Source organism: Mytilus edulis, chromosome 7 (genome assembly GCF_963676685.1).
Source record: "Mytilus edulis chromosome 7, xbMytEdul2.2, whole genome shotgun sequence".
NCBI classification, from domain to species: domain Eukaryota; kingdom Metazoa; phylum Mollusca; class Bivalvia; order Mytilida; family Mytilidae; genus Mytilus; species Mytilus edulis.
In genome coordinates, this window is record NC_092350.1 from 58,428,739 (window position 1) to 58,440,306 (window position 11,568).

The following is an 11,568-nucleotide window of genomic DNA, read 5'->3' on the forward strand; positions in this document are numbered from 1 at the left end:
AAGAGCAGCAACCTCACCAAGAATTGCACTGTAACATAGAAAAAAGGAGAAGATGTTTGATAAACAATGATTTAAATATCCACCAAAGGTCAAATGAAGTGGATGTTAGCAATTATAGGCAATTTTACGCTTTTAATGATGAGGAAAACAACACATTGTAATCGACTATAAAAGGCCTAGACATAAATTTGAAACTATTCGATTGAGAAAACTGCCAGCCAAAAAACATATGAACGGCTTGCTCACCAAATAGTCATTGGTAAGATGATATATTCATTATTGATTACAATATTAATGACTTCGAAATCTTGATCATCTGCTATTTCTCAGAAACTAAACAGAAGGTTTTTTTTTTTACATCCACATTTTTTTTTTGCTTTTCGATAATACAATAGAATTCTCTCATATTTTGAATTTGTATTTGCATTTACGGTACTGTAGCTGCAGATATTCATTACTGTAGTGTATTAAAACGATACTAGTTGTGTTATATAGATTAGATTAAATTAGCTGTACGTGTATCAATGCTAGTTGGTTAGTTTTGTTGAATAAGTTTTATTAATTCTAATTCAATGGTTACAATGGAATGTCCACTGTTTAAAGTTAACATGATATTTTTGTTAATATAACATGAGCAGTGTTATGTATAATTAACTGTCAAAATCGAAGAATTCTTGTTACGGTTCTAATGTGTTCTTCTCTTTTTGTCTGTTTACTCTCCAGCATCTAAAAAAGATAAAAAAAAATATAACAAGGATTTTCTAGCATTTTTAGATAGTAATTTATAAACTATATGTCATAACATTATAAAAAGAAAAGGTAGGGATTAGCGAGGAAAATATTTAAATGGCACTAAATCATGTAAATGGATAAAACGAGAGGATTCTGTATATATCTGGCAAAACATCAAAAGCAAGAAGAGCAAACATCATTAAATTAATATATACTTCATGTTAGTAGTAGATTTTTTACAATCCTGGTTTGGACGTTTTTTATCAATTTTTTTTTATGATAGCGAGATGTAGAATACGAATATATACGATTATTACCAACCTATCGTTGGATGAAAAATTCTACGGCCGCCGGACAGGAATTATTCCAATTTTATAGGCCAAAGAAGTATTTTATCAAGTTTTTATTTGTTTACAAACATCTGAACACATGATTATAGTGAACAAACACGTCTTGTCTAGATTTCAATTTAATTCCTTCGTGAAATTTCGGAAGAATCAGATATTTTGATAGAATAATGTTTGCTAAATGTAAAACACATTTCAAACTTATGAACAATAAATGTTATTAAGAATTAGTCATCGATCGATTTGAAATGCGAAATCTGGAGAAATTTGTTTTTCATCTAACATCCTGTCTTCGAATATTTGTACATGAAAAACATGCGCGCTGTAATTTTCAATTTTGAAGGTTAACATCTTAACTTATAGACCCATAATTGAACTATGGTCGCCTCTCGATTTTAAAAAATAATGATATATTTGTTTGGTTGTTGTAAGCTTAATATGCATTGTGAAATATCTCACATATGACGGCAATAATAGAATATCACTTACTACATGCACCAGTTTTTAGGAGAATATCATCAATGGCAATGTCACCCTTAGGTCCCCAACCCTTCCACCCCACAATGGTGACCTGAAAAAGAAAACTAAACATTTTAAAATAGTATTGACATGCAAAGACACCAACTACATTTTTGTTTTTTTTTTGTCCTTTTTTTAAACTATATTATTTATGCTTGAAAGTGTTCAGCACGAGTAAAAGGGCCCCAAAATGACAGGTATAAAGCAATTTTAAGCAGGAAAACTAAAAGTCGAATCTATATAAAAAAAAAACGAGAAACAAGAATTACTTATGAACCATATCAATAAACGACAACCACTGAACAACAGGTTACTGACTTTATAATTTAGGAAATCTAGACAGTACAGACATGACAGAGGGAAACATTAATTTCAATTAATTCTGTAAATATTCATATATAAATCAGTTGTTTACAAATAAGAGGAATGCCCCTAACTTATTCAATCTTTACGTAAATTACCTACTGTATTTTTTTCTGCACTTTTATAGAACAATCAGTAAATAATTGCAATAGTAGTATACCGCTGTTCAATAGTCATTACTCGATTTAACTAAAGCTAATCTGGGTCACAAACTAAGCGGAGAGAAACACATCAATTATAAGAGGAAACCAAAGGGAACAACAGAAACATTCAACTGCTACAAAAACAAAGGTCAACATACATAAACGCGAACCACTTGATAACAATTGCCATATTCCTGACTTGGTAAAAGACAAAGCTGTGTGCAATTTACTTTACATCATTTTTAATAGCGGTCGGTCATTTCCATATAAATTCTTTCGTAGGAAAATTATTATAATCCCAAAACAGTCAACACTGGGGTTGTGAGTTTGAACCCCGCTCCTGCTGATGCACTCGATTCCAATCGTAATTGACTAGGATTGTCAGTTTTCCTATCGAAGGTCGGCGGTTTTCCCTGGGCACTCCTGATTCCTGCAAAAAAAAACTGGGTCCACCAAATAGCATAAATGCGGTTCTTAAAAGAGGCGTTAAAACACCAAAAATCAATCAAATCAATAATTGCAAAAACAAATAAAGAAGTGTACAATTTTGAAGTTTTTCATTTATCTAATACGTTACTGATCCAGTTTACACAGTAAGAATCACTATGTCCATGTACATAAAGTGACCTATTGGTTACATCTTTATTCTAATGAATGTACTTTGATTCCAAATCAATAAATAAACATCGGGCATGGACCTTTCATCGAAAATTATTTGTTTTACAAATAGTTAGAATCAGTTACTTTGCATAATTTAGTTTTGCTCATTCAAATTAAAGTATCAACCATAGATGAATAACACATAACTGAGAGGGTGATAGAGCTGACCGTTAACTTGAGCAAAAAAACCCTGAGGCACAGCCAAATTTGATAAGGTTTTTGTTAGGGGTGCAAATTTTTCAGTTATCTTTCCTAATTGTAGAGATTTGGAAAGCATGCTTTTAGAATAATTTTTGTGTGTTGCATATTGCGTAATTTTGTGCTATTTCTTTGCCATAACGCAATACCCGTTCTGTATTAAGACCATGATTTAGAATTACAAATTTTCCATTGGTTTGTGTAGAATTTAGGAAAACCAAGGAATTAAATAGTTTTCCCCAATCCACGAAAATTGGTACCCAAGAAAATGAATGAATTCACAGTCATACTTACAACAAGATTACTATATTGTGGTATGTCTATAGTTCCAGTGTCCCATTTAGCGGGATCTGTGGTTTGTGATCCTGTTTTTTCCCAGATGATACTTGTCAGAGGTGCCAGAGATGCTTTATCCCCAGCAAATACTAATAATGATGTAATGTCTGTCCCTTTCATATGGTACTTGAAGGACAGACAATAAGGGCATGCTGCAATAATAAAGCTTATAATCAAAATACTATAAAGAGATCTAGTATAGTTGATATTGAGAGGTCTGCTGTCTGCTGTAAGAATACAAGAATAACTTAGAATTTTGGTTTTCCTTTTTATTCAATTTTTTATTGAAAGATTAAGTCAAATTTTGGGGCACAATATGGCTTTTTCAGGACTCATATCGATATTGGCCCAGAAGTCAAATAACCAGCCTTGACTCCCGGCTTTAATTGACACTGCAAAAACGTACAAATAAGTACAAAATGTGGGATAAATATGTTATCCAATGTTAAGACATTATCTGTGATACGATTCATTGTGACTAGTTCAGTTTTGAAATTTTAAGAACATCCTCAACTAATTCATTGTAGTTTAAGCGTGAGGTCAAAGATTTGGTGCTGACTTGCTCTGGACACAAACTGTTTTGGTAGTTGCTCTCTTAAACACCACACTGAAGGAATTAGGAAGTTAGAGGACATACTTGGTAGCATAGAGTTCGAACAAATATATCCGAGTAGGGAAATATCTTTCTGCAAAATCTGGCTAAGGTTGAAAGAAATGGCATACTTTTTAATGTCATTGTCATCAGTAACTTATTAAAGTAGATGGCTAAAAGCATTCATAAGTTCACTTTTCTACATTGGTTATAGGTATAGGGGGAGGGTTGAGATCTCACAAACATGTTTAACCCCGCCGCATTTTTGCGCCTGTCCCAAGTCAGGAACCTCTGGCCTTTGTTAGTCTTGTATTATTTTAATTTTAGTTTCTTGTGTACAATTTGGAAATTAGTATGGCGTTCATTATCACTGGACTAGTATATATTTGTTTAGGGGCCAGCTGAAGGACGCCTCCGGGTGCGGGAATTTCTCGCTACATTGAAGACCTGTTGGTGACCCTCTGCTGTTGTTTTTTATTTGGTCGGGTTGTTGTCTCTTTGACACATTGCCCATTTCCATTCTCAATTTTATAAATCAATGTAGGATTACACCTGGTTTAAATAGCTGAACCTCGCATTTCTTTGACAGTTGTTAAATAAGTAATATATAGAAACAAGAGTCATCTGAACCAAAACAACACCGTTTCCTTACTCATACCACAGAACTCAACAGAACGCCGACAGTCACAGTTAAAGTTATACGCCAAAAAGCAAAACAATTTTTATGCAAAATTCGTTATTTAAAAAAAAAGAATAAAAGATAGTATTTCTCTTATTTTGTCATTTAAATGTGCTGAATTATCTACATAGTGGCTTGTATGTTTCATACACCATGACAATTTGTTAATTTCTCGCTTCAGGATATGACAGACATATTTTTTTCTAATATTATAAAACAGTGGTTACATGTACTACATTGTACTAACGTGTATATCTCAAATTATGAGTCACCTTATAAGTTTAGCCCTTCCAAGGGGTTAACACTTAGGGTGTAATACCACCAAAATCATAGTACTCCACATCCGGTTGCATACGAAAAAGGGTAAACAAACTCCCTTAAATTGACAGTTGTAGGAAAATTAATCCAACATACCATTGATTAAACAAATGTCTGTGTCATAAAAATATAACTTAGGTGTTTTAAAGCACCATTTTTTTTTATTTAGTGTTTATATAGAATATTTTGGAAACTTGAGTTTGTACACAGATAAAAAAGAACAGGTGAAAATTAGATTTGTTAACTTCCAGTGATAGTTATTTTCTTATATGCCATGACATGGTATGTGAAATTTGTCTATAGTACTGGTTAGGATAAAACTGTACTCAAAAATCAAAGATAAATTCTGCGCATTTTGTTCGAAAAGTGCAAAAACTAATAGGGGAAAATCATAGTGGTATTACACCTTAAGACTTTAAGAAAGAATATTTCATATTATGAGAACGGTAAAATAGGATACATAATCCTGCAAGTCTGCATGTTTTTACCGGAAAAATAATATTATTTATGGTATATAAGTGAAATAATGCAAATTTTACGGTTTTCCTTTTTCGTTTAACACACCCTGGGATGTAATAATTGCCAAAAGAAATAGACCAATCCAGACAAACCATTGTTGAATTATATAATTGGGGATGATTTATTTTGTTCCTTCCAGTTACGACATGACCTTCGCAATTAAAAACGTGTTTTAAGATAATTCAAAATGAGTTTATTCATTTTATTATTATTCTACAAATCTAGATCATCTGGAATCAACAATATTTTTTCATAAATCACGAAAGTAGATAGCCACAAAGTAAGATAAATAACTTCAACTAAAACTGACCTTGAAAATCATGAGCTTAATGTTTATATTGTCTTAGTTGTGACATTGCCGATGACATATATATACTATCAAGTCTGGTAATAACCTTCTCCCAGTACGTCCTTTGTTTTGTAAAAATAAATTTAAAATGAACGCCATTACTGGAGAAATTAATTTAAATGCTAATATCGTACTTATGAAGATACCTTGTAAGTTTGTAGCTTCAGTTGTAAGTATACATTTAGCTTTATTATCAATTAATTCAGAACTGACATCTGTGTATATATAATATGTTCCCTCGGCCGCTGCTGAGGGCCCAGTATCCGGAGTGCTTGTACTTCCCTAAAACATCAAAAGTGGATCAACAGTTAGCTTTCCGTTTATTATGTTCATGATGTTTAAGATTTAAACGTGAACTAAAGATAAAAATATACATATTTTGTTCATATACATTAAAAAGTTAACTCGTCTTATCCTTTCTAGATTAGTCTTATTTTAATAAGAGGATATGAAGGATATATTTAAAGTTACAGCAAGCCGATGACACAACAAGGAAAAGACATATATATGTCATTATATAGTCAGTTTAGGGAGCAAATATTTAACTTCAAAAGGGGGAGGGGTATGGTGATTTTTTTTATCAATGATTTTTTTTTCTTTTAAAATTTAACACTATAACATGTAAAAGGTATGGGGGAATACGTATTCATAATATGTTTTTTTTGTCATCTGCTTGAACACAATACTTTCTGTCATCAAATTTGGGATCAAAATTTTTATTTTAGGAAAAAAAACATAATCCCGACCCCCTTTGACGTTAAACGATCCGTCGTTAGCCGCTATAATTCAAAATCAAAATAATAATTAATCCAATAAATAACATCCTTTTCATAATAACAAAAAGCAGTTTGGAATTTGTGGTTTCAAAACCTTTAATCTATATTGAACCCCCTTAGGAAGCTGAAATATCCTGATCATGTGTTATTACCCATAACTTTATATTTAATGCAGACGACATGTAATTGGTATTTGAAAAACTTACAGAATTTCGTGACCAATCAAATTGATCATTGGCTGATTGCTTAAAAACACATAATTCAGAAATTTGCTCAAATCCGCAGCTGTAGCTTGTACTTCTACATAAATCTGTGCAAAAAAAAAAGGTTTATATTTAAATAAATGTATTTGAGTGAGATGATGAGTTCTAAAAAAGTATTTTTCCTTGTCATTAATCTAGAACAGCTGATTCACGGCCAAATATATTGTTAATTGGTGCCTGATAAATTCCTTACAGACATTTTTCATACGTAATCAAAATGAACACAAATTAAAAGTATATACACATGGAGGTATAGGAAAGTGGGTAGACCAAGGTAAAAGGGCGGGAATTCAAATACAACTTCAAATGCATATACAGACACTGGGCAGTCTACCTAGTTCTAAAACCCCCAAATGACTATGTAAGCATGAACATGAAGTTCCGATCGAGGCCAAAAGCAACCGAGGAAAAAATCAAATTCTTGAATCTGCAGCATCAAGAATGAAAATAAGACTTTACAAATGGCATGCGTCTAAAACGTTGTGTTTAATTAACTCTCATAAGGAAAGCTCAACGCCAGATGTTTGAAAACCTTCGGAGGATATAGACAACAATCGGAAAGCTATATTTTATATACAAAAAATAGCCAAATCAGTCTAAGGCCATTTTGCATTATAAAGTTTACACTTTATTTTCTTAGTGAAAACTAAAGTTAAACACGGAATATCTTAGAAAGATTTACAATAAACCATGTCAGTACCGAATCAATGCAACAATGTCATAGACATGGTCGGATCATAAACATCTTGTTTTAAAAACTTTTTACGGGAACTTTTCAAACAGGGCACTGCATATGTTATTTTTAGACTAGACTTGAGATGGGACTGTCGTCGCGATAAAAAAAAATCGCTTTCATTTGTGTTCTTTGAAGTTAAGACAACACAATCTAAAGAAAAGTAAATCAACAAGATATTCTATTTTTTGCTAACAACATACCATTGTTTAATATCATTTACAATGTGATCTCTTATTCACGCACATGCCTTTGTTTCACTTTGTTTAAATACAAATGTAGCCGGGACAAAAACCATCACATGATTTATACGTTTACATTTCATTAGGAGTGGATCACCCTAGCCGTATTTGGCACAACTTTTTGTATTTTTGGGTCCTCAATGCTCTTCAACTTTGTTCCTATTTTACTTTCAACTGTTTTGATATGAACGTCACTGATGAGTCTTATTTAGACGAAACGCGTGTCTGGCGTATTAAATTATAATCCTGGTACCTTTGATAACTTTTTTACAACATGGTTTTCCATAACAACAGTTTCCTATATCTATCCATCCTTCACCAAACGCATTATCACAAGAAACTCCCTTTTTCCCACACGTACCATTTTTAGCCAGACAATTTCCAGTGAGTCCTAAAGAATACAGGTCTTCAATTTAATATGACATAATGAGCTCAAAACTTTGCATTAATAAATAAGAAAATACATTTCTAAAAACAATAACAGTCAGCACATAGACATATATAAACAAATAATATAATAGAAGATTACTACATGTTAACCGCAGAATAAAAACTCTCGTGTCGTACTGTGTCTTTCAATTATCAACATTTGTAGACTTTGTTTCATTTATTGATTTAAAGTGGTCACGTTAATACAATTATGCATTGGTGTGAAATCAGGTTCAAACTTAACGTTTATGCGGAAATTATTATGAAAAGCAGTCCAAAATATCTTGTTGAGTCCTTCAGTCAACATAGTGTATAGGAAATGAGTGCACCTATCTATATACAATATAACATAAAGAATACTTACTTCCGCCATAAGAAAAACGAATTATGCAGATGATGATTACAATCAAACAACCAAATTTCATCATGATACTGTAATACTAAAACGAAAATTTGTAAACATCGATTATGACTGTTACATTCAAGCTCCTAAAACATGCTTATACAAAAGTTCGAACTCACAATCAACAGCCGAACAAACGGGTTTGTTTTTTAACAATGCAACTTATACTTTAGGATAGTGTTGACTTTGACATCTTATACGTTTAAGTATTTCACATGCAACTTTTGACGCTAACATCCTTTATAAAGCACAAAACGTCGGCATTCACCTCAAAAACTAACAAAACCTTTAAACAGATTAAATAGGAAAAGAAAGTTACGACATGATTTTGAGGTCATTAAAGATTGCACATTTTTGCTTTAATATCATTTCACATATTATGGTTATTTGCATAGAGTTATAGAAGGAGGGTTGCATCTTTCCCAAGTCAGCAGCCTTTGACGTTGTTAGTGTTGTATGATTTTTAATTAAGTTTTGTTTATATATTTCAGATTTCAAAGTGACGTCCCCTATCACGTTACTAGTATACATTTTTGTTTCGGGGTACATGAAACACGCCCCCGGGTGCGGGATTATCTTGATGCATTGGAGACCAATTGATTGCCTTCGGCTGTTTTCTGCTCTCTGGTCGGCTTTTTGTCTCTTTGATACATTTCCTATTGTCATTCTCAATTTTTTTTGTTTTCTAAATGCCAACTACAGGGCTATATGATATAGAAAAGTGCATTTGACTTTCCGTAAGCCTAGTTTTTGCTCATTTTAAAAAAAAATCATTCCAATATATGTTTTCTGTCCGATATTCAAATACACTCATCAAAGACACTAGGATTAAAATTCCATATTTACGCAAGACGCGCGTTTCGTCAACAAAAGACGCATTTTCGTTTCTCAGAAAATAAATGTACACTCACCACAATGCGTAATAACAGGCCAAATGACAATAAGATAACTGTTTAGATGAATTTACTACGTAAAAAGCAAATGCAGTTAAAGTTTTTAATTGAGGAATGTTGTACACGTAGGTGTAAAACAATTATTAATGATATATGTTGTTTAGCTCGGAGTGGAGTGCACCTGGCACGTGAGGGATTCCAATTCACAACGTTAATTTTAGTGTTAAAAGTCTAGTGATGCTGAGGTTGCACTACATAATCACTTGGCAAACGGTGACTCAAAGATTGTTATACAATGTTAGACTATATTAATCCTAGTTATGATATCGGCCTTCTTTTACTTCAGGGGTCCCAACTAATAAAGATCCATACTTAACTTTAATTTAAACCTAACCATAACATAAAAAAATCACCTTGCTTAACCATAACCATGAGTGAATCTTAACTCTAAAGTATGGGGATTAAAGTAAAAGAATGCCATGATATCCAATATATCAATGCAATGGTACCTTTTTTCTATGCAGTCAATTGTACAGAAGTATGAAAACTTTATGTTGCATTGTAGAGTTGTTGGTTGGTTGGTTTTTCATTTTGCTCTTCAGAATTTTGATGTTTTGTTGTTTTCTGCTCATTGCAATATCTGTTCTTTATACGATATTCGATTGTCTGCATGTGGTTTTATTTTTAAAAGAAATATCAATTTTGAATGTAATTTTCAATGATTATTTCAGAAACACATTTCTTGCGTTCTCTACCTACTCTTGCTCATTTATATCAACCACGGAGTATTGTATTTTTATTTGTATGTTTGAAAAAAGTAATAGAATTCTGATGTACATTTGTATTTGACTATTTTAATGTCGGGTTCTTTGATAATCGACTGTACGGTATGAATTTTTCTCATTGTCTAAGGCCGTTTGATTGTCTCTTATTGCATACCTCCCCTTGAACTTTCGTGGATAGATTTATCATTGGCAGTTATACAACATCTCCTTATTTTAAAATAAATAGTTGTTAATAATCAAATAGCTCATTGAACGTTCAGAAAACTATGCATCGTCTCTCAAAGTGTAAAACAAGAGAAAAAATCTACTGATTCAGTTTTCAATTGATTCTTATAAAAACAGATAACATCTGTACATGCATTAAAAAACAAGAAAGTACAAAAACGAAAATTGTAAACAATATAAAGAAACTTAAGATTGGACAACAGTAAATAAAAAGGTTAAGTAAAATATCAATTGTGTCAATCAACTTATTAAGGATGTTCGCTACTCTGTTTTAAAATAACAAACCTTTTAAAAGACTATTATAAATCGATAATATATAAATAAAGTAACTAAATAAGCAGAAAAAAATGGAGGGTTCGTGTGCTTGTTTTCGAGATATAAACAATAGAAAATTTGGCGGGAAATAATTCTCTCTAGATTTTTCTTACATTTAACATTGGCCCCTTTTTTGTTTAAAAAACTATAAAAAAAATAACAAAGATTTCAGTAGATTTTGAAATATGGCTTTAAAAAGTATATGTAATAAAAATATGAAAAGAAAAGTAAGGGTTATTGGGCAAAACTTTTTAATGTTAATACATGGATAAAACAAGAGGAATCCGAAAATCTTCCAAAAATTCAAAAAATAGAGGAGCAAACATCCTTAAAGTAACGTTAATTGACAAATTGGATATTTTTGTTTTGAGTGTTTAAATATCTTAGCAAACAACAAAAGCTTACAAATTCAGATCAGACGGATTTTCGATCCTTAGAAAATAAATGAACACTTACCCCAATCTGTAATAGCAGACTTAATGATATACGATAGAACTTTTTAAATGAAGCGGCTACTTATATAGCACATGCAATTAAAGCATTTAATCGAAGAATGTTGAACATGTAGGTGTGAAACAATTATTAGTGACATATGTTGTGTAGGTTTGTTCAATTTTACTGAATATGCATAATGGGTTTGGCGTGCGACATCTTTCAACAATTGTTAAACATTTGCATTTCTTCTAATATATTTCACATCAGCGAATTTTTACATGCCCGTGTAGTCTTTCAATCTTGAAAGACATTAA

At 31.9% G+C, this 11,568-nt stretch overlaps 1 protein-coding gene across 1 annotated transcript; it reads right to left on the reverse strand.

Moving 5' to 3' along the window:
- Positions 1-2,394: 2,394 nt before the first annotated feature.
- On the reverse strand, positions 2,395-11,362 carry LOC139483259 (MAM and LDL-receptor class A domain-containing protein 1-like). The gene is made up of 7 exons (XM_071267289.1): positions 11,276-11,362; positions 8,563-8,638; positions 8,023-8,160; positions 6,738-6,841; positions 5,902-6,037; positions 3,253-3,450; positions 2,395-2,534 (listed from the first exon to the last, which is right to left on the reverse strand). The coding sequence occupies exons 2-7, from the start codon at positions 8,624-8,626 to the stop codon at positions 2,395-2,397; spliced, it is 780 nt and encodes a 259-aa protein (XP_071123390.1). The 5' UTR covers positions 8,627-8,638; positions 11,276-11,362.
- Between the last annotated feature and the right edge of the window lie 206 nt (positions 11,363-11,568).